General features: G+C 43.4%; 1 protein-coding gene across 4 annotated transcripts in view; it reads right to left on the bottom strand.

Moving 5' to 3' along the window:
* LOC105489400 (myosin VB) overlaps positions 1 to 24,469 on the bottom strand; it is a 389,540-nt gene that overhangs the window by 260,512 nt on the left and 104,559 nt on the right. Inside the window, exon 1 of one of the 4 annotated variants that reach the window (XM_011754160.3) lies at positions 23,427 to 23,807. The exons of the other annotated variants lie outside the window; for them this stretch is intronic. Coding sequence (XP_011752462.2) covers positions 23,427 to 23,450 — 24 coding nt within the window. The 5' untranslated portion in view covers positions 23,451 to 23,807. Of the gene's footprint in view, positions 1 to 23,426; positions 23,808 to 24,469 lie in introns of those variants that run through there. 4 annotated transcript variants of the gene reach the window in all.

The following is a 24,469-nucleotide window of genomic DNA, read 5'->3' as shown; positions in this document are numbered from 1 at the left end:
TGATAAGCCCATCAGATCTCATAAGGCTTATTCACTATCGCGAGAATAGCATGAGAAAGACCGGCACCCATACTCAATTACCTCCCGCGGGGTCCCTCCCACAACACATGGGAATTCTGGGAGATACAATTCAAGGTGAGATTTGGGTGAGGACACAGCCAAACCTATCACCATGCATTTCCTAAAGAGCAGTCAGAGCATTATTTTGAAAGAGCCCATCGGATGTCACTTCCCTGCTTAAAATCTTCCACTGCATTAATAGAACCTGAACTCCTCATTGAGGCTCTTGAATCCTGCATATCCTCTCTACCAACCTCATCCCTTTCCATCCAGCACACCGCAATTCTAGCTCAATAGGTCTCTTCTTTTCTTGGAAGTTTGAATCTGCAACCCTCCTCCCCACCCTCTGCTCAGGGAGTCTCACAAGACTCTTGTCATGTAAATCTCAGTTCGAACATCACCTTCCCTGAAGAGCTTTTCCTGACCAACTAATGTAAAAACAGGTCTGTTAGTCACTTTCCACCAACCCCACTACCAGATTTTCTTATCTGAAATGATCAGGTTGGTCTCTTGACTGTCTCGTGCCCAAAAATGTAAGCTCCAGGAGATTGAAGACCTGTGGTTTTTTTGTTTTTGTTTGTTTGTTTTGAGACGGAGTCTCACTCTGTCGCCCAGGCTGGAGTGTAGTGGTGTGATCTCGGCTCACTGCAGCCTATGCCTCCCGGGTTCAAGCGATTCTCCTGCCTCAGCCTCCCGAGTATCTGGGATTACAGGCATGTGCCACCACGCCCAGCTAGTTTTTGTATTTTTAGTAGAGGCAGGGTTTCACCATATTGGTCAGACTGCTCTCGAACTCCTGACCTCATGATCTGCCTGCCTCAGCCTCCCAAAGTGCTGGGATTACAGGTGTGAACCACTGCGCCTGGCCTGGAGACCTGTTTTTTTCAGTTACATCTCTAGTGCCAAGTGTACTCAGATTATTTGTAGGGGACACCCTTTGAGCTACAGCAGACCATGGGAGTGCATTGTACTGGGGTTGTCCTTACCCCAGTGCTAAGATTCAGGGGAGACAGGGGTCTCTTGGGATTCCATGGGTCTGGAAGACTGGAGAGACTTCATAGAAAACAGGCAGGATGGAGAAGGAAGGAAGACATCTCGGGTGTGTGCCAAGACATGAAGAATCCAAGTTTTATACATCTACATATACACAGGAGTATACCACGAATTCCATGGTGAAATTAGTCTATCATTGCCCTTCTTCACAGCAGGATAAAGAAGGCAGCAAGTATTTTCTATCCTTTGTCATCTAATCCTTATAACTCTTCTGGTAAAACATTAATACCCTCATTTCTGTGACTACCGGGGACTGAAGCCCATAGAAGGTGCCTCCCTGCCAGCCCAAGGCCACACAGCGATGACAGAGCAAGCCTAGATCCTAGTGTGAGGTCCTACCCTTTCCACCAGTGCCACACTATGTTCCCCAAGACAGACCACGGACTTTAGGTTTCTAGATTCAAAGAAGTGGATGCCAAAAGGGGAAAGAAAAACACAGGGCAGGAAGCCCAAGTCCCCTGTAAACAAGCTGGGGCACTCAGTTCGGATCCAGAAGTGACAAGTTTTCATCTCTAACAGGAGTATGGAGCCAGAACCCCAGGCCAACAGCTTCCAGCTCTTAGCATTCCTTCCTGCTACCACCAGCCTATTTCAAAAGAAGTATCAGTGGCAATGTGCAGCTCTACCACTAAATGCACATCAGAGGCCAGGCCATGCCATGCTGCAGAATGATCAGAAGGGCTGGACTTTGATTCAGCAAGTCTGACCACAAACTGCAATTGGAATCCAGGAAGGCCTCAAGGATAACCCCTGTTAACCCTCCACTGACATCTCCTCGATGATCTCATTATTTGAAAAATAGTCTCAGAAGAAGCCACAGTTGGGAGGTCAACAAGAAAGAAGGGTTGGCAAGATACCTCCTTTTTCTTCTTTTTAATTGCAAAAGGCATGCCAGAGAGCACCCTGCAGCCAGAGGCAGAGCTCACTCACTGCTAAGCTAAGGGAAAACACTCAGGAGGACGTAAAGATCCTTCCCCTGGCTGCAGAACTGAATGGAAAGGGAGCTGAACTGTGAGCTGACATGGTTGAGAAGGTGGCAGTGGACAATCATACCATGTTTCCTCCATGCTCAAATACCCTGAAAATAAGGGGCACCAGCCACCAAAGACACAAGATTTGCCTCAGTAGCATGAGGGCGAAACAGGAAAGAGGGAAAGGTGTGGCAGGAGGAGAGGCAGGGAAGATCACACAGCCACAGCAGCCACCCAGTGAGACCTCCCAAGCTTTTCATAGCACGGAACATGTCAGGACACACCAGCATCCATTTTTGTGCTTCCTGTCCCTGTCATGACATAGTCTTGAACTTGTCAAATTCCTAGAAATGAGCAAAGGGGATCCAGCAGTTGGTCTAAATAAGACAATTCCAAAAGGTGGTCATAGGATTCCTCTCCTATCAACTAGCCACACACTGCCCAGGCTGCCTTCCTGCTCCTTTTGGAAAAAAGCCAGAGACGCAGTCAGAAGCTCCCTGTGTGTGTCTCTCCATTGTTCAGAATATTCCCAATCAGGTGAAGTAACGTCCAGTGAGTGGCTTGACAATGATTGTGATAAAAAACCAGCTGGGACATTCACACTTGACTTTCTGTTACACTGAAAAATAAAGAAGCCCAAACTAAAACACTGATATATATAAAAAAACACCAGATATATATATATATATATGCATAAAATAAGATTTTGGCAATTTTTCCTCATTAGAAATATTTTTCAAATACATTTCCTTTTTATGCCTGTAAAGATGTCATCGGTCTTTATATGTAACAGACTACTCTTTATGCTGTGAGGATGCCCTTGTTAAAACGTCTCCTCTTTTAGGAAACAGAATGGGGTTAGTAAATGGCAGTTGGCATTTTTGTTTAGGGTTAATTTATTGTGGCAAAGTAAAAAAAAAAAAAAAAAGACAACTTACATCAGTGACTTGAATTCTTATTGTGGGTCTTTTATTATTTTTTTCTAGTTCATCAAACCTGAAGTCTGCTCTGTGTTCAAGTTTGTATAACACACCATAGCTTTGCACATAAACGGGGTTACAGAAACCAGAGATGCTTGCTACTTCATGGCATGTTGGATTGCAACTCGGAAGTCCTTTTCTAAGAGAAATGAGGCTGTAACTCAGAGTGGCCCTGCATCCACATGCTTAAACCTCATGCCTACCATGAGATGCTAAGGTGATTGGTGATCAAGGCAACACACACACACACATACATACACACACACACACACACACAAATAAAGGAGTTCAATGGTCCAGCCCATTTCAGGAATGTTGCATCTCCCATTCATCTCCTATAGATTCATAATGTTAACTACATAGTTTTTTAAATATTTAATCAGAATTTCTTAATTACACCTGACAAAGAAGCTTTATCTTAAAACAACGCAACTTCAAGAGAGACACTTGTGTTCCATGAAATGCACTTTGGGAAACAAAGGCACAGAGGAAAGAACAGTTGAACGGCAGTCAGGAGGGCTCTCTGCTGCTCACTTGCTCTGGGGGGACAAGACACCCTCTTCACCCTAAGGCCTACTGCCAGTTTCCGGGTCCTACATACTACAATAGCACATCCATTGACCTTTATCAGTACACTCCCAGAACTGGAAATTCCACATGAGAACCGTACATCCTATATTGGGGAAAAGACATATATTAGCACAAAAGGCATCATAGCCTGGACTTATTTCCTTGGAGGCAGGGGAAGTCGAGGAATCAAGATGACAACACAGAAGCTAGGTCAATACTGGAACCCTAGGGAAAGTGGGAATATTCCCTTTACCCTAGGTGAATCCGTGTAGCTTGAGATCACATAAAGCCTATAGCAGAGTTTCCAAGCTCAAAGATCTGGTTTCTTTAGACAAAATCCTTCCACAGGATGTCCTACAGGGAAAGGGAATTGATCAGCACTTGGTACCTTCTCAAAAATAAGCTTCAGATCCCTGAGCATCCTGGGAGTAGATTAAGTGCCTTTCGATCATGCTTGGTTTACATCACTATATGCCACTTAGTATTATGACACAGCACAAAGGTGAGAAAGCACATTTTGGTGGGCTTTAAGGCAAATTTTTCTATGCAAGTCCCCTAATGGCAGGAGAGAGTAGATGCATACTGTCTACCCACTAAAATTTGGATTGACACATTTCACCTTTCTAATTAACATGAATTTGTAAAAGCCCTCAACTTTACTCATCAAGGAAATGCAAATTAAAAACATGAGATACCATTACACACACCACCACTTTACACTCAACATAATACCTAAAAGAAAAGAAAACAAGCATTGGCAAGGATGTGGAACAAGCTGAATTTTTATGAATGTATAAACAGGTAAAACCACTTTGGAAACTCTTCAGCGATATCTGCGAAAGCTGAGCACAAGACCCGTCCCCACCACCATGACTTAGCAATTCTACTCCTAGATATATGCCCAAAAGAAAAGCATACATATGTTTACCGAAAGACAAGTACAAGACTATGCCCAGCAGCTTTTTTTTTGTAAATGCCAAGAGCTAGAAAAAACCCAATGTTCATTAACAGTAGGATGGACAAATACATCCCAGTATATTCACACTGCAGCATACTATACAGCAAGGAGAAGGAAGAAGCTACCACTACATGCAACAGCAAGGACACATCTCAGCCATAATGTGGACATAAGAATACATACTAAACTATTCCATTTGCAGAAACTTCAAAAATAGGCAAAGGTAAACAATGGTGTTAGAAGTCAGGACAAGCGACTCTGGGGAAGGGCAAAGTGACTGCAAGGGCATGCAAAGGAAACTTCTGGGATGCTGGTAAGTTCTGTCTCTTGATCAGGTTCTAGTTACATCATTGGGTTCAGTATGTGACAATACATCAAGTTGGATATACACTTACGTGTTTTTCTGTATATAAATCTTACTTCAATAAAAAGTTTAAGAAAGAGAATTTTCCATCTTGCTTTACACCCTCACCACATGTGTGTCTTTATTGTCTCCCCCAGAATCTTTCATAACTCATATTCTAGGAAAATGTGCCACACTTAACTTGTGGTATCTCTTCCTCCACAGAATGCTGTCCCACACTCTCCAGGTATAAGAAGATGGGGATGAGAGCATCCACCCCTTGGTCCTTGGACCAATCACTTCCTCCCTCTCACACTTCCACTTAAAAGACAGAGTGCTCCAAAATGAAACTCCTCAAATTCTCCCATTTGAGGCAGAGCCCTTCCCTCAAACCCTGGGATACAGAAATCACATTCCCTTTCAAATACCTGTTGGTCTCACTGGCATTGGAGAATATGAATGGATGACTATGAATGACTGACTCCTCTTCTGCACAGCCACCTGCCACTCTCCAGCTCCTGGAAGAAGCCCAGGCCTCGAGGGAGCTGGCAGGAAAAGGTGGCATGGGAGGGACGGGAGCCTCTGTAGCAGTGAAATCAGACTGTCCAAGTCCAGGGCAAAGCATCTGCTATGTCACCCCTGGACAACAGCCCAGCTGGGCAGTGTCCAGTGGAATGCCTGCCTGCCTGCCCTCCTTAATTTTGCCAGCATCAGTTTATCCTAGGGCAGAGGGCTTTTGTTGCCACAGGGACACAATGGTGCTGTTCAGTCACAACTCAGATGCCTGAGATGACAAGTATGGGGAGGGGCTGCTCCTGTTACCAGTGCCATTTTTACAATTTTAGTTTAATTGTGGTAAATATAAAGTTTACAATTTAGCCACTTTTAAATGTACAAGTTAGTGGCCCTGAATACAATCACATTATTGTGCAACCGACACCACTGTCCATCTCCAGAATTTTTATCATCCCAAACAAGCTCTGAACTCATTAACCCACCAACCAGTACCATTTTAAAAAGACACACGAGAGAAGGAACTACAAGTAAATACCTCAGCAAGCCATTGGGACCAGACTGACACTACAGCAACTTGGTATTAGTGACAAGGTCAAGTGAGTTAACTACACAGTTTCTTAAAGGATCTGCATCTAGGTTCAAGGAGGACATCTGTGGGGTAGGGGGAGGTGCTGCCTCATTTCCAGGGCAGCCAATCAAAGCAACTACCTCCCTGAGAGCAAATCTACAGGAGAGCCTCTCCTCACTCTACATCAGTTTCTCTCCCAGCATCCTTTCAATGCTCTTGACAATATGTTATTCCAAGGGCAGACATTTTTATAGAGCATGTGGGGGAAACCAATGGCGACTTGCCCAAAGCTGCCCCCAAGAGTCACGGTTTGGCAAGAGGCCACATGCTACTTGTAGGCCATCCACAGTCACCAGAAGCCACCTCAAGTATTAGCTGTTCGAGTTAGACGACAACAGGAAGGGGGACAAACTGAAAAAGCCTACTGAATCAAAATCCTCAATGGAGTTATACTAAACAATTAACATTTACACAACACTTGCTACATACAAAGGATGGTGCCAGGTTCCCATGCTGGGATGGGATGATAAGCTGGAACTTGAAGCAAGTTCCCATACTAAGAGAACTTCAAAATAAGCACAAGGGCCTGGCCCTCCCATCCAGGTTGCTGAAGTGTCTGTGCAGCAGGGAGGAAGGCATAGGAGGGGTCTTTCATCATTAAGTCATGTGCCAGCCCATCCCACTCTGTGGGAAGCTCCACATTTCATGTTGGGTGTTTCTTTAAAATACTGAATTTGATCATTAAGCCAAAACATGACTAGGAGGTAGAATCTAAAAATACATATATTTTCATGCAGCTAGTAGCAAGCTAAACTTGGAATAAAGTTATGAGTCACCAGAAACTCAAACACGCCTTCCAAGAAAGCATCTGCTCTGTTTTCTCAGGTGACTTCACCAGCTTTCCCTTCCTCCTTCTTCACCTCTCCTAAGGTCGACAAAGCCTGGATTTAGGTCAACCTCTTCAGTGGGTCCTTCTGTTGGGGCTAGCAGCCCTCAGAATGAATTATCTCCTAATCTAAAGTCACCAGAGGATTGGCTGACCACAGACGACTTGTTTCCAGAGCCAAAAGGACCCTCCAAGCTCGTACTCCCAATAGGAGGCTGCCCAACCCTTAAGAAAACAAAGACCTACTATTTTAAAATAACAAGCTAACAGCCAACAAAAGCTAACTGAGGGCTCAGGATTCTTTCAGCTGATTCATACACTGTACACACAGGTGATTCTTCTACCAGCTACTGTAAAGGTGGTGGGAAAAGGGAGGAAAACACTATGAGAGAAACATCCTCATTGTGAAGGTACACAATCCCTGCACTGTAATACAATTTAAAAGCTCTCTCCCAAATAAAGGGTTGCCATACTTTGGGGCTGATCTCAGTGTTTTGTGTTTAGTTTTGGTCACAGTAAACAAATCAAGTGTCCTGGGACAAAAAGGCTTATATGGGGACAAAAGTCTTATTTCTAGGGAAATTTTTTCAGTCCAAGTAACATCTGACATTCTGATTTACACATGCAACCTTTTCTATTCCACCCCTCTGTTCTGTAATCTTTGTTAAAAAAAATATAGCCCACAACTGAGGAATTCACAATTGTATACAAAAAGACAACTGCGGATGGAGAGAAGAGTTTGAGGCTAGCCTGATGGTCTTTCTTGCCTCATCAATTCATATTTCATACTTCCCAAATTCTTGGTTATGGAACCTGAAATTTTACCAAGAAGTAATTTGCTTGATTTAACAAAATTCTTTTCTAAAAATGAAAATACACCTCTAAAAGAAATATGATATATTAGTATTTATACCCATATAAGTCAGTTCAGTGTCATCTGCAGAAAAACAGTTGAGATTGGCAGCTAGGAGGAAATGTATTTTTATCATAGATTAAGGTAGCCTCAAGTGTGATGGGGCTCAAGACCCACAAAGGCACCAAGGGCTGGAGGAAAGTTGAAGAGAGGGTTAAATATAACAGGAGGCAGGCAAAGTGCCAGACATAAGTCCTCACTAAACCATGGACCAAACCCTATTCCCTGTGGTTACTGGATTCCAGGATCCAGGCTTCAGCCTTATACTGTGAATATTACAAGCTCAAGTGTGTTATGGACCAACAGGTTGACCTGGAAACAGTGACCTGCAAAAAGATTGTTTCTAGTGGAAAAATGCATCTTAAAACTCCAAATACGTGAACAGAGAAAAATGTTGAAGGATATTCCACGTTATTAGGAGCTATCGAAATGTACAATTCATTGTTTAAAACCATTTCAGGTCAAGAACCTAAGTGTTTCCTCTGCTTAAAGCAAAGGCTATGTGCAGATTGATAAGATATACTAATGTCACGCAACATACTGTGAGACCCAATCCTTCCTACCTCAAAGAAATGTGCAACGTAATATTAATTGTAGGATTGGGACCTAAGTTCTATTCACGGATATCCTTTCCAACTTCTGTCCCTCCTAGGAGCTAAGACCATTAAACAACACATGCTCATTTTACTTCAGTTAGAAAAATGAATGCTACCACCTTAATACAAGGGAAAGACTTGCAAATTTGAGGAAGAAGACAGCCAGTTTAGGCAAAGAACTGTTTTTACTCACAACACTTCTGACACCAGATGGGTGGGTTTCTTCCATCCAAGAACCAATTCTCCAGACATCAACAGGGTGTTCCTCCTCCAATTCAGTTCTAACACTAACCACCTGGAGTCGGTGCAGACCCCACAGATTAAGAGCCCAGTTACACAAGACCATACCCACTGCCAGTGCCAAGTCTAAGGTTCCCACCTGTACTTCTGGGAGTTCCCATGATCCTTTTCCTCAGGCTCAGTAATTTACTAGAACAGCTCGTGGGGCTTAGGAAAGTGCTTTGCTTGCTACTATCTGTTTATCATAAAGAATGTAATTCAGGAACAGCCAAATAGAAGAGGTGCATTGGGCAAGGTATGGGGGAAGGCAGAGTCTCTGTGAGCTCTGCGGGTGCACCACCCTCCCAGCACCTCAACGTGTTCACCAACCTGGAAGCTTGCCAAACCCTACCATTCAGAGTTTTTTAATGAAAGTTTCATGACATGGGCATGATGGATTGGCCATTGATGATTGACTCAATCTCCAGCCCCTTTCCTCTGCCAGAAGTCAAGGAGTGGGACAGTTCCAACCCTCTAATCATGCCTTGGTCTCTCTGACACTCAGCCCCAATCCTGAAACTATTATAATATCTAGGAGCCACCAGCCATCTCAGTAGCATACAAAAGACACTTTTATCACTCCAGAGATTCCCAGGGTTTTAGGAGCTATGTGCCAAGAACTGAGGACAAAGACCCAAATATGCACATTTATCCCAGGCATGCATGCTGCATGTGACATGTGGGCATCACAGCACTGAGCGCACAAACACAAGCCAGAATTAAATCCTTGTTCGGGAGCAGTTAACTTTAATTCAGAGCCTCAGAGAGTTTCCCCTCATCTGTTCAACCATTCTGCAACTACATGAGCTCAGTTACAAGGCTGGTCACCATGGCCACCTACAGCTGAAGTTGGGAGGAGGTAAACCCTCTAGTGGGTGTCACCAACCTGATACCCAAGATAATCAGGAATCTCAAACTCATTCACCAACAGGCACGCCATCCCAGTCCACCCCAAGGAAGGTTTACAGTTATATGCAAATTACAGAAGATGACATCATCATTTCCCCGAATTGCCACAGAAGTTTCAGAGTAAGACCCTAGCGCAGAACGGTACTACTGCCACTTAATAGCTGTGTGGTTCAGGCAGGTCACATCATCTCCCTGTGCCTCAGCTTATCATGGAACCTCTTCCAAAAGGTATATGAGAGAATTCCATGGCATAATAACGTTTTCAGAACAGTATCTGGCACCTAGTTGCTAACACTTAGCAGCACATGTTGCCAACTAGAGCTTCAATTTTCCATCTGTAAAATGAAAAGAAGACTCAGTGCTCCTTCTAGCCCTTTATCCAGGATGAATCGAGTATCAATTTTGACCCAGAATTCATTCGTCCTCCCTTAGCTTTCTCTTTCTGGGTTATACTCAGTTTTGCTTTTCTAAAACTCTGCTTTAACCATTTTTATTACTCTCTCCAGAGTTAGAGAGGAACTGCCTACTTAATTTTCAAATCCCTTCTTCTGAATCTCTGGCACAAAAATGGTTATCCAGTTTGGGCCTCAATACTCTCAGGGCCAGGAAATTCATCACTGAGGCAGCGGTTGTTTCCCTTACTGAAGGCCTGCAAAGTTCTTTATGTTTCTCCTGCCTTCTGGGAACTTTCAAACCAAATCTATATCGCCAAATCTCGACATTTGCTCTGATGGTAGCAACAACAATCTGTTTCTAGTTGGGAAGAGTTTAAAACATCATCGAGTTTGACCCTCACAATTCTTTGGAGAAGTAAGGTAGATATTATTCCATCTCTAGAAAAATAAAGGGGATCAGGAGGTTCTGCAAGTTTAAGTGGCTCTGTCCACTTTTCCCATGAAACTGCAGAGTCTGGAACCCAGGTCGTCCAACTCCAAGCCAGCTATTTCAGTCTATTTTCACCTACTTGCCATTTCAGAAACGTAACATGCCCAAGTTTCCCTTGCATGTAATTAACAGCACCAACAGCTCTCTTAGCCTCTCCTGCTTGTTCTGTCTAGATAATTTGCTATGAGTGGTCAGGTAGCCAGTGGTAATTTTTCTAACTAATATTCTAAGCTCATAGTATAATTAAGAAATTGCATATAACTAGAAAAACATTCATACAGCAATATTCCTTAGAACTTTAATTTTAAAAATCTATCTGTAACATCTACACTAATGACTAGTTAAAATCAGCCTCATCCCCACTCCCAGGCTAAACAAAGACCTTTTTTTTTAAATGCAGTTACTTTTCCCAAGGATACCAGCCTTTCACCTATCACCTCCTTCTTAAAATCACACATAATTTGCAATTGGGATAATTAAACTGGTGAAAACTAAGTCATGCAGTGATATAATCAGCTGTAAAATTATGCAAAGATCATTTAACAAGTGAATGCCGTTTAGCACAGAGCTACTGCCCACAGGCAATGGCAACCAGTCACAACAGAGTAGTAACCTGCCCTGCTTAGCGTCACATCAGAGAAGCTGTATTTCCTATTTCAGCAGTTTGGTCCTTTGACCACTGTAACAGTTAACACAATAGACATAGGAAGGGGAAAGAGAGAAGACACTTATCCATCCACTTCCCTATCCCAAAAACTGCAAGTCTCCAGAAAAGCTTCATTTACCATTCCGTGGGAATGCAGTACTTTTTACTTACCAAGACTTGGGGATGCTGCAGCTTTTGAGCCCACAGTGAGGTCCTTAACATCACAGTGGGGGTGAGGAAGAGTTGGGGATCTTGCAAGCAACGGTGCAAAAAAAGAGGAGGTAGCCATCTGCCCTCAGTCAGCGGAGGAAAGCAGCCAGGCTGCCACCACAGACACAGAGGTCTCAGATCAGAACTTCGAGATCTCCTGTAAAAGAACCTGGGCAGCTTCTCCCAGGAAATGCTGTGGAGGTGGAAGGGCTCTTTCCAGGTTCTCTGTTAAACCTGCAGGGAGAAGGTCTCATCCCCATCCTGATTAACAATGCTACATTAATAAAACACTGGATCCATTAATTCAAATAAATATTTAAGCACCAATGTGGCAGGTGTCAAGAGAGATGCATGGACAGTTAAGACACAGTTCCTAGTCAAGCTAATTCTTCCCAAGACTTGGCCTCTCTCATCAGTCCTGAGATGATACACAGTGCCACATTCTGGGTATCTAAAATTTTGTGAGGCCCAATTGCATTATACGGATGCTAACACAGATTCTCCTTAAAGAGATGTCAAAAACACTCGCTTAAGCAGCTAGGCACTAAATATTAGCAGGCTATCCTATGCCCAGGACAGAGCTACACTAACACATGCAACAAGCAGTCAACACCAATGTGGCTAGAAAATTATAATTTTACAAAACCTTCTAGGCCTGAGTACAATAGGATGACAAAGGGGATAGGAAAGGTCAGTGGGCCAGGAGCCATGAATCTGGGTTTTAATCTCTGTCACAGAAGGGTGACTCTCACCAAGTTCCTACTGAAATTTCCTGTGAAGCACACGACTTATTTCTGCTGACCCCTGGTCGATTCCTGTGCTTTCTTTTTAAAGATTTTAATTTTAAAATATGGCAGACTTTTTTGAAGTACAGAGTTAAAGCAGACATCTATATCCTCAACACCCTGTTTAACATATTTATGGCCTATTCCGACTCACTCCAGATTTTTAAAAATAAACTTATTACCGTTGAGAGTTCCTTCCCTCTTCCATTGCCTTTTCTCTGTCCCAAAAGACAGCCATTATCTTGAGAGTAGAGTGATTCCCTCACATCTACGTCTGTGTACCATGACTAGATACACATGTAAATATGTAATATTGTTTGGTTGTATACTTAAGAAAAAATGGTAGCATGCACTACATATTCTACGTTTGTCTCCATTCACCACTGATGTTTTTCCTTGTTAATATGCATAGATCTGGCTTACTCGTTTCAGTATTCCATTGTGTGTGTGCACATATGTGTGTATCACAATTGACATATCTACCCCCCAGTGCTGGGCTTTGACAAGTATTCTTCACTCACTGATTCAAATATTGCTCAGAACCCATTATGTATACCATACACTGTGCAGGCACTGGAGACACGGATAAATTATATAACCCTTGCATTTGGAACCAAAGATAATTTCCACATTTGTGGAAATGCCAAGGCTGGGGCACTCCACTGACTATGCCAGCAGTCAGTTGGATCTTTATGCCTGGAGCTCAGAAGAGAGTAACAACTTCAGAAATAGGCTTAGAAGTCTTCTGCTTACAGGGGGAGGGTGACGCCAGCCGAAGAGATGAACAGGCCACAGGAACACACACAATTGGTCAACTCACAGAAATGCAAGAGACAAAAAATAAACTGTTCTTGTGCCACTACATATATCGGAATGGTCTGTACGCAGCCAAAATAGAACCAAAAAGGAGGTCACTCTACCAATATCCCCAAATCGGACTGACTGGGAATAGTAATCCTCTACAGTAAATTGTGAAAGAGACTCACAATAATAGCACACCTGAAACTGCTAAGCGAGTCTCACAGCTGTGAACAAGGTAACCACCACACCATGGACACTCCTCAATACCAGAACATGCAGCCATGGATGTGTCCTATTTCAGCTCTCTCTCAGTATTCTACAAGATACTTCCTTAACCCACAGCCAGGTAGGACTTTGATGTTTGCCAAGTGTCTTTAATGATTGCCTGTTTACTTCTCCAACTGCTCTGAGGATTCTACCTCGGATAAACATCCTAGAGACTGTTCAAAAGCAGAGTGATGGCTGGGTGCGGTGGCTCACGCCTGTAATCCCGGCATTTTGGGAGGCCAAGGCGGGCGGATCACGAGGTCAGGAGATCGAGACCATCCTTGGCTAACACGGTGAAACCCCATCTCTACTAAAAATACAAAAAAAAGCTATCCAGGTGTGCTGGCACATGCCTGTAATGCCAGTTACTAGGGAGGCTGAGGCAGGAGAATGCTTGAACCTGGGAGGTGGAGGTTGCGATGAGGTAAGATTGTACCACTGCACTCTAGCCTGGGTGACAGAGCAAGACTCCATCTTAAAAATAATAAAAATAAATAAAATGAATGTTTTAAGAATCACACTACGTTTGCCTGCATGTGTCTGTCGTCTATGCAGACATCAGTAAAAATCTCCAAATAAACATGCAGAGGTAGCAACAAGAGGCCCAGGTGTCTCCTAGGTAGGGCTTTGTCATGAAGCCCAGGGCATTCACTGGGAGGCTGCCAGTTTTGATTGATGAGGCACCCTTCTCAAAGAGGTCAGGTTTCCAAGATGATGCTAGGTGCAGGAAAACCAAGATGAGAAAGGCCTGGGGACTCAGCCCTCATGCTAGCGGGGAAGCACAGTAACGAACAGTATGAGGAAGAGAGTATTAAGAGCCACAAGAGCAGCAGGGGTTGGGTGACACAGAAATTCCTGAGATGGCAGAGATTCATTTGGCTGGAGGGTTAGAAAAGGTTTTGTGGAAGCAGGGACTTTGAGCAAAGCTTTGAAGGATGTAGAAGATTTGAAAATGCACAGAAAGAATCCATAGACCAGGGGAAGAAGCCAGCACCTGTGACACACAGCGGCAGGGCAGGTGTGGGGTGACCTGCTACAAGCTGGTTGTGGGTTTGATGTCCAAAGGAGGGTAGAAGGAAATAAAGGTGGCAAGTCAGGATTATAGGCGGACCATGGAGGACCCCAAACACCCTGCTTGGAGAGAGGACTTCATGCTGTAAGCTACTGGAGGCTACTGAAAGTTTCTGAAACAGACAAAGGTGAGATTGGAACTGAGCCTCAGGAAACTCCACATGACAGGTATCTATAGGAACACCTACCACACACAGGAAAGGTAAGTGATGTGCTTTCCATTTATTACCACCCTAGACACAGCTTAAATACAAGTGGAGCACTGGTGAAACCACCAATGTGAAATATTTCTCAGGTGACTTTTAAAGTCACCTGAGAAATGTTTTAAAACAGTAATTGTGTTCCTCTCCATTTAACTCCAGGTTTGCTTGTAAGGAATCAAATTGAAGGAGCAGTCTTTTTTAAATCTCTATTTTGACATATCCTTTTGCACAACCCATAGCCCCAACCTCTCTCAAAGACTAGCTCAAGCCTGCACTTTCAGAAATTATTAATTTTCACTAATTGTCTAGATTATGTATAAGCCCATGGCCATTTAAAATGTATGCATTCGCACATGGATAATTTATATCCTCCATCTTCCAAAAGTGATTTATAGCACAGCAATTCATTTCATACTGTCTTTTCCGTCACTGTTTTGCATATCTATCTTATCTATCCATCTACACACTTCTTTTGAAGAAAGCCTGCATATCATACCTTTTTGGTTCTTCCAAAAGACGTGGCCCAACAGAAGGCATATGTTAGTGCTTGACAGATCTTTATTAGCTGATTTTTTTTGCTTCTAGACTTGTGAATATCATCTAAGGGGAGAAAAGTCTCCCTAAAATGCTGATTTTTCCTGGTCCGTAACCTGGCAAAAGTAACCTTCTGGAAAGCAAGTCAGTTTCCTTTTTTAAAAGTTTATCTTGAGCTCAAGTTATAAGAACCTGGCCGGGCACGGTGGCTCACACCTGTAAGCCCAGCACTTTGGGAGACCAAGATGGGTAGATCACAAGGTCAGGAGTTCGAGACCAGCCTGGCCAATATGGTAGAAACCCCATCTTTACTAAAAATACAAAAATTAGCCGGAAGTGGTGGCACGTGCCTGTAGTCCCAGCTACTCAGGAGGCTGAGGCAGGAGAATTGCTTGAACCCAGGAGGTGGAGGTTTCAGTGAGCCGAGATTGCACCACTGCACTCTGGCCTGGGCGACAAAGCAAGAGTCTGTCTCAAAAAAAAAAAAAAAAAAAAAAAAAGTTATAGGAATCTTTTATCAAGGGTGAGAGACACAAAAAGCAAACCAAAGGTTCCCTCTGAAGCCAAGTGCAGTGGCTCATGCCTGTAATCCCAGTACACTGGGAGGCCAAAGTGAGAGATTTACTTGAGCCCAAGAGTTTGAGACCAGTCTGAGCAACAAAGTAAGACCTCATCTCTATCAAAAAGAAAAAAAAAATCAAATAATTAGCCAGGTGTAGTGGTTCTTGCCTGTGTCCCAGTGTTGTAGAAGTTATTAAGAAATTATTTTAGGCAGATGGAAAGGAAAAGGGGTCCTTGGGAAGTTTGTTTTTAACGCTGCTCTGCAAACGTAAACGTTTCTTGTAAAGCCCTGGCTCTTAGAGCCAGGTCAGCAACCTTTGATATCCACCCAACATGGCGATTCCCTGGGCCTTTGTGCCCTTGCCCCAAATATTCCTGGCAATATGGCCGCCCCCGCATAATCCCACGTGTGTAGAACATCATGGCACCCTGCATCTGCATATTAAAAGGCTAGGATGGGAGGGCCAGCTTTTTCTAAGGCTACATGAATGACATACGTGGTCAAACCAATCCCCTGGGACCTATGCAAATCAAACACCACCTCCTCCAGCCTCTCTATATATACTTGGCTGGTTTCCGCCCCAACTGGGGTTCCTTCTCTCAGCTTTGGAGCCCCACTCCCTTTGTCTCTGTATGAGGGAGCTTATTCCTTCTTCCTTGCCTATTAAATTCTCCACTCCTTAAAACTATTCCATGTGTGTCCATGTTGTTTTATCTAAACCAGCAGGAGGACCAAGAACCCTGGTGTTCCTCCACTCCAGGAGGAACCAAATCACCAGCTGCAGGGGAAGCTGAGGCAGGAAGATCATTTGAGCCCAGGAAGTTGAGGCTGCAGTGAACCATGCCACCACACTCCAGCCTGGGTACCAGAGCGAGACCCTCAAAAAAAAAAATAATAATTTCCCTCTGAGGGAAATTAACAAATGATGTCCATGAAAGACACACTTTGTGTCTGCTCATAAAAATGCAACCATTGTTGACAGGGACTCCAGGAAATGACAGCCACAGGATATTAGCTAGTATCCCTCCTTGAGTTGTTACCACACTCATCAACTAACACCCATATGCTCCACAGTCAGAATTTACACTCAACTGGGAAACCACTGCCCAAATCAAACCACCTCGCCTTTCTGCTGCTATTTCTGCTGTGGCTGTCTCCACCCTTTTTAGGCTTCTTGGGGATTTTCTGTAAGCCAAGGTTTACAAAATGAAGTTTTAAAAATCAAAGAAGAGTTCCCTAGCACTTTTGTACCAAAGTCGCTCTACAACTGACCTGTTGTGCATTATAATGCAGCACAAGGGAGTTGCTACCTCTTGGATCCATCCAGAAAGAGCCTCATTGTATCGCCCCTTTCCCTGCAACAGCATCCCCCATCCTCCTATAACATTAAGTGAGGGCTTCCTGTTCAAACAAGCTGTGTTCCAAGTTCTGAGTCTGGAATTCAGAATTCACTTTTTCTGCAGAAACTATTCTAGCCACGCTAGGTTCCCAGGACAGCCAACACAGCCTGTACACCTAAAATACAGTGACATGTTTCTATGAAGAAGTGCATTTTGACTCGCTTACCAGCAGGTATGTGCCTGGGTGTCCATGTGCCACCAGCATAAGGGAATTCCCCCAGTTAGTGGAGGTCCCACCTGAAGACAGGGAAGGGCAACAGCCCCACCTGTACATATAGATGCATTGCAGCCACTTGCCACCAGGTCAAAGGAGACTAAAACAAAGTCCTCTACTATCATTCAGATGCACTGGAAGTTTATAAAGGGAGTGGAGGCCCATCTCATAGCGCTTTGATCAACTACTGAGTATTTACTAACATCAATGCTATGCATTCCCCTCCAATATACCCAGACTGACAGAAGCTTTCTCCTCTCAAGTTCTTTGGCACTGTATCTGTGAAATCTCTGAGGGCATTTATAAATTTTACTCATATTCAAGCTTATTTGCATACCCATCCTTGCATTCTTGGAAATTTAATCACCTATTATTACCATGTATAGATGGCACTTCATAGTAATTAACACACACAATCTCATCCTTGAATCCTTACAACCATCCTATTGGGTAGGTATACTCAGAGAACCTAACAGATGTACGTACAACAAAAACTAACTGGTAGCCCCGAAACTTCAACCAAAATCTGGCAACTGTCTGCCTTCTTTCCATTGCTGGAGGCTGTTTCTGTCTTTGTAGGAGTCTCAGAGGGCACTAGGCAGCCATTTGTTTATCAATTGAGCCACCTGACACCACCACACCCTGTTACATGTATTTCAGCACCCCTGACTTCTGCTCTATGTCTGCTTGCAGCTTCTACAGATTTAAATCCCTAAATCCTACAGATTTAAATCCTGTCATATATAGGCTTGCATTGAAAAGTTCTCAAAGCTTTCAATGCCAATATACTAAAAGGGAAAGAGGAAAAATGGCACTAGAAAAGCCAAGGGTTTTGGCTAAGGGGATGACAATACACTGAGACCGTCCTCAAAAGTTTGTGAGAAGCAGGGACCAATGTGATTAGTCAGGGCAGCCCCATTGTGAGCTTTCACTAGAATTATGGCCAAATCCTGTGCCAGTAGACTTGGGCTATTTCAGGGCTGTTACTTCATGAGATTCTAGCATCTGTTATGCTTTTGCAGGTTTCTAATTTCAGCTTCAAAGACAGAGACCAGGAAATGAAGCAGACACATATAAGGGCCAGCAGAAACAAAGAAGAATCCAAATGAATAACTGCCTGCCTTGAAGGGATTTCAAATAAGAGGCTCAAAGATGGGAAGAAAAGATTAGAAGAGAAAAATGATAAGCCAAAAAACCATAGTAGCAGACACAGCCCCAAGCTGAAATTCAGAAGAATCATGAAACCAAGAAACAGTGACGGGAGCAGCATTAAAAGGGAAGACTGGGTCTTGCATTTGAGTAGAGGGGACTACAAAAGGTTGAGGCGCAGGCCCAAGGTCACATGGCATAATGGAGAAGGAAGATTATAGCCATCTTGCTGCTGCTGCGTTCTCACACACCTCGTTAAAGCAGGGTGTGTCTAAAACCCTTGACTTTGGTTAACAATCAGTTTTTGTTTTTTTTTTTTAAACACAAGAGCACCCAGTCTGCTCAAAGAACTATAAAAAGGTTATAAAGACCAGAAACCACAGGGGTTCCTGGAAGAGGTTGGTCAGCTGCTTGGATAGACCATAACTTTCATGCTTTTCAACAGGGTGATATTCAATTTACTAAAAAGCTGCAACCATGAATGAATGCCAGTAACATACTGGAGCCCAAAATGGAACTGAAGGGGAAGAGGAAATGATATGGTAATTAGTAGGAACAGAACACATTAAGTAGATACTCTAATATTAGTTGAATTATTGAATCACTGAATAAATGTCAAGAGTGTTAGGCTCCAAAAATACTTTTTTCAAAAATTTAAAACCTTAAGCATGTTATAAAATTCAGAATCCATAAAGGAAAATGACTGACGGATTTGACAGCATGCATTTTCTCTTAAAAGACTCCACAAACAAAAACAAACGGCAGAAGAAACCTTAACAAACATCCAGAGAAAGGTTCAATATCTATTATTCTCAAAGCTATCAAATCAGTAAGAAAGTATGAACAATTTGTAAATAGAATCAAAAAATACAAAAAGGCAATAAACATGAAAAGATGCTCAACTTCCCTCATGATTCAAGAAATGACCATTAAATGGTGAAATACTGCTTACTAACCTCTGAGCTTTGTGCACAGCCGCGCGCGCGCGCACACACACACACACACACACACACACACACACACACAAGAAGATTAGTAATACCAAGATAGGAAGCTAAGCATGCTCATGTTGTTGACAAAACTGCAGAATGGATGAACTCTGGAGAGCAAGTTAATCCAGTTATGCCAAGTCTAGAAGACTCTCCTACAGTAACACTAGCTTTAGGACAGAAAGAGTAAATAATATGGATGTTAATTGTAGTGTTGTTGTAAGGGCAAAAATTGAGAATTGCCTCATGTTCAGTGCGATGTTAACAAATCATCATGCAGTTGTTGGAGGCGTTTAAACCAGAGCAACTCCATCTAGAAGCAGGGCTGGGTAAAATGAGGCTGGGACCTGCTGGACTGCATTCCCAGGAAGTTTGGCATACAAGTCACAGGATGAGATAGGAGGTCAGCACCAGATATAGGTCACAAAGACCTTGCTGATGAAGCAGGTTGTGGTAAAGAAGCCGGCCAAAACACACCAAAAACAAGATGGAAATTAAAGTGACTTCTGGTAGTCCTCAGTGCTCATTAAACACTAATTATACTGCATCAGTATGCTAAAAAAAAAAAAAAAAAAAAAAAACACTCCCACCAGTGCCATGACAGTTTACAAATGCCACGGCAACATCAGGGAGTTACCCAATATGGTCTAAAAAGGGGAGGAATCCTCAGTTCTGGGAATTGCCCATCCCTTTCCTGGAAAACTTATGAATAATCCACCCCTTGTTCAGCATATAATCAAGAAATAACCATAAAAATAGCCAACCAGTAGCCCTTGAGGCTGCTCTGCCTTCGGAGTAGCCACTCTTAATTCATTTAATAAACTTCCTTTCATTTTACTCTAGATTCGCCTGGAATTCTTTGTGTGAGATCCAAGAACCTTCTCTTGGGGTCTGTATCAGGACCCCTTTCCAGTAAAACAGTAGTCCATGGGAATCCTGTAGTCACTAATATGTAGTAGACTAACGGGTTGATTTGGAAAGATAATCGAGGTATATTAACCAAAAAGCACAAGTTACAAAATGTTATAGTATAATCATTGTGTTTAAAAGCAATCTATGGATACATTGTTTAAGTAAGCAAAAGGCTAGCCTAGACAGGTTCACACCAAAGCAATCTATGGATATATTGTTTAAGTAAGCAAAAGGCTAGACTAGACAGGTTCACACCAAAATTGAGCAGTGTAACCCTGAGTAGGTGGGCTTAGAAACAGGGAGGGAAATATGTGGTTAAAAAAAAAAAAAAAAAAGAGAGAGAATGCTAAGATTATGGACAACACTTCTTTTTGGTGTTCTCCCAGTTTTCTAAAGTACTGAGGGTTTTTTTTCTGTAGTCGGAAAGAATTTAAAAACCTCAAGATTTCATAATGAAACACAGAAAGGAGTAGTTCATTCTCAAAAAGAAATAAGCCATCGAGGAGAAAAATGCAGAAATGACCCTTGAGCTACACTGCTACCCCATGAGAACATTTACCAAAAGATGGAAAAAACCTATATGGAGACCAGTGTTGCTTTTATCAAAGACAACAGAGACTTAGGTAACTCTGGTGTTTGTAGATCTCCTCATCCATAAACCTGGTACATAACACATTGATGTAGTACTGACTCTTTCTGTAGCCATTAGGCCACTAAAAACTGAAACCAGGATCTATTGCCTGTGGACTTACTCAATAATATAAACTTGTACTTTTTTTTTTTTTTTTTTTTTTAAACAGTCTTGCTCTGTCACTCAGCCTTGAGTGCAGTGATGTGATCTTGGCTCACTGCAACCTCCACTTCCTAGGCTCAAGTGATTGTCATGCCTCAGCCTCCTGAGTAGCTGGGACTACAGGCATACATCACTGCATCTGGCTAATTTTTATATTTTTAGTAGAGACAGGATTTCGCCATGTTGGCCAGGCTGGTCTCGAACTCCTGGCCTTAAGTAATCCACTGACCTCAACCCCACAAAGTGCTGGGATTACAGGTGTGAGCCCCACACCTGGCCGAAATCTGTCAATGTTCCCTGTGCAACCTTTCTCACAGAGCATCCCCTCACCAACGATCTTGAGTGCAACCATTTCAGAAAAATGTGTTTCCACTGAAGTATCTTCTATTGTCATGGTTGACCTGACAAAGCCATTTATTTATCCTTGGGAACTGATGCTTTGGTATAGCTAGTAATTCCGCCCATGAAATAGAAGTGGGAGTAATTCCCTGCATTTCCCTCCTCCACACAGCAAGCCCTGCAGTTAACCTGTGCACTCAAGGGACTGAAGCAAGATGTCATAAAACTAAAAAGAGTTTCACCACCGTGATATTTCTGCTTCTCCACCAGATACCTGGTACTTGTTTAAATCATGAAGCAGACACATGCGTCAGGGGTCAGAATGAGAGTGGTTCTGCCGGGCACCCTTTGTGGGATACACACATGGGTGGGTGGGTCTGTGCAGAGCCACTAGACACACCCAAGCCCAGCCCCACTGTGAATAAGGATTAGCATGTGTGAGCCTAGCTGTCTTTCAGGAAAGAGTCTGAAATCAGTTAATGGACACAGTTAAGTGAAGGAGACCCATGCGCCTTGGGGTGGTCAGCCACCTACTCTAACCACCTATGTGAGAAATGCCCACAGTGCAGGGAGCCTCACACGTGAACACATCCACCAGAACTTAGACACTCCCATACAGGTCATGCCACTGAAAGCAATCTTTCAAGAGCTTATACAGGAACCACCTTCAGAGCTTCTTTGCTTCCAATATCCTTAGAGATGAAAGTGTTGCATCTTTGGAGAGGGAACAGAATTATTTAAAAGTCAAATGTAAGTCGGTCCCAAGTTTGGTGAGCAGGTAGGTCAATATCACCCACCTCCCAATCCTAATTCCCTTCTGGTACCAGGGCATTCTCCCAGTCACCAAGCTTAGAACTTTGAAGAAGACTGTTCTGCCATATCTCCCCATGTCTAACTAGGGGGACCAAATCATTTACTGTCCAAACCAGGGCACTTCCCAAATATGAAAAAGAGGCACATATAACCTTACGTTGAACCGCATGAAATAGCCACATTTGGCCATTTTTGACCTACAGAAAGGCAGCTCCATGATTCACTTATGCTGGGACACTGGGCTTAAACTAGGCATTTTGGGGAAAACAAGGATTCTGTGCTCACCCAACATCCAAGTCATCCCCAAATCCTTTCAACATCTGCCTCTCACACCAAATTCCCCCTCTTTCCCCATCTGACCCATCTGAAGCATCCTGATTCAAGTGTTTGCTCTACTTTTTCAATTAGGCTGTGAAGGCCAAGGTTGTCTTGCCTTTAGCCTCTCCCCACTCCAATCCATTCCAAGAGCTAGAAGATCCCCCTTCCTAAAACTTAGGTCTGGCCATGTCACTCCCTGTTCAAGAAGGATCAGTGTGGCTCCCAGAGCCTCCTGGATCAAGGTCACACTTCTTAGTCTGTATTGAAGGCCACTGAGGCTGATCTCCACTGGTCACCATTTCCATCTCTCCTTCATCCTAACTTCTATGATGTACCCACTTGCCCCAGCACCAGTCTATCCACTGTAAATAAGCACAAGTTCTTTCCCACTTTGTTCACGACACATACTCTTAAAAAAAAATCATCATCACTATCATCATCAAACTCCCTTTGCCCTGCCTTGCATTTCTATTTCCTCTTCTCAATGTCTCTCCCCAGTGTCTTCCCACTAGAGGTCCCCAGGCCCAACACTATCTTCTATGCTGGCTCCTCAGCATGGCCACAATATACCCCTACCTTTAGACAATGTCTGCTCCCAGCTCCTGCAGGAGACGCCAGCTAGATCAGCAGACCTGCCAACCTCACCTGGCATCCATCCACAGGGCCAGTGCTTATGCTGGGCCTGGCTCCACCTATGAAGGGGAACCAACACTGCAGTATGCATTGTCAATCCAATGAAAGACTTCATTTCCCAGGCAAGTCCCCAGATTTTCAAACACTGCTATTCATATGGTTCCCTTATCCTTCCTCCCCTATCTTTCTTCTCAAATCCTCCCAATCTTTCGTTGCTGATGTCTTCCCTGACTTTCTTCCCACCCCCATTCCCCACAGATGTCATCACTCCCACCTGTGCACCCCTAGAATTGATCTCACCTCTCTTGTGACGGGCCAGTGCATGCTGGCTTGTGCTAGTGTGGCTTACATGTGCATCTCAGCCAGACTGCAGGCTCAATGAAGGCAGACACCCTGCCTTACTGTTCTTTTGATTCCCAGTCCAAGTTCACTACGTGGTCCATCAAAAGTCCTCCATAAAGATTTAATTGTACTAATAAAACTTGTTTGGGCCACGTATAACATAAAATGGCTTTGAACTCAACCATAAGAGAAGTTCCAAACTTCTTGAGAAATCGCGGTGTTATTTAAATCATCGTCCTAAGGTGACTTCACTCAACAATAACACTCATTTAGACATGTAAGTTCTGGTCCATTAAAAATCACTCTGCAGCAGCAGCAGAATGTAGGGCTTCCTCTCCAGGCAATAAGCATAATGGGTATGTCGACCTCACAGGCAGAAAGTTCTAGGTTCTGAATAAGTAGTCATCAAATGACACAAGCCAGTGCTCAGGGAAGGAGGGTAAAACTCCTTGCAAGTCCCAAGCCTCTCGGGGCCTACAGGCAAACCCTGATTGCCCATGGTTTGCCCGTGAAGCAGCCACAGGTGCCAAAGGACCCACTGCCAACAAGGAAATGAGGGCAGTGGATCACACACCCCAGTGAAACTGAGGAGGAGCAGAGAATGAAACAGAGGAAACTGGAGACAGTATGACTTCAGACCAGCAAAGAAAAGTCACCACCCTGGAAACTAATGCTCTACCCTAAACAAAGAAACTACACACTGCTTTTTGCCAAAGATGCTAGTGGTATGAGTCAGGAAAGGACAAGAATGACCAACTTCTCACAGCCTGAACCACAGCAAGGTCTAAGCCAAGAGACCAACATCCTCCATCAAGCAGGTCAGTTTGTCTATTTACTTAGGGAGGTATACTTCAACAACAGTCAATACCAACAGATTCATGGAAACACCATGTTACTTAAAATCAGTTTTTTTATCTTATAGGTGTATTGTTCCAATTGTTTAAGGGACAAGGTATAAACTGGCAATTGTTGCTTTGGAGCTACAGGTTCTAAACTTAGTT

The sequence above is a fragment of the Macaca nemestrina genome, chromosome 19, assembly GCF_043159975.1.
Source record: "Macaca nemestrina isolate mMacNem1 chromosome 19, mMacNem.hap1, whole genome shotgun sequence".
NCBI classification, from domain to species: domain Eukaryota; kingdom Metazoa; phylum Chordata; class Mammalia; order Primates; family Cercopithecidae; genus Macaca; species Macaca nemestrina.
This window is presented reverse-complemented; position numbering and strand designations above follow the sequence as displayed.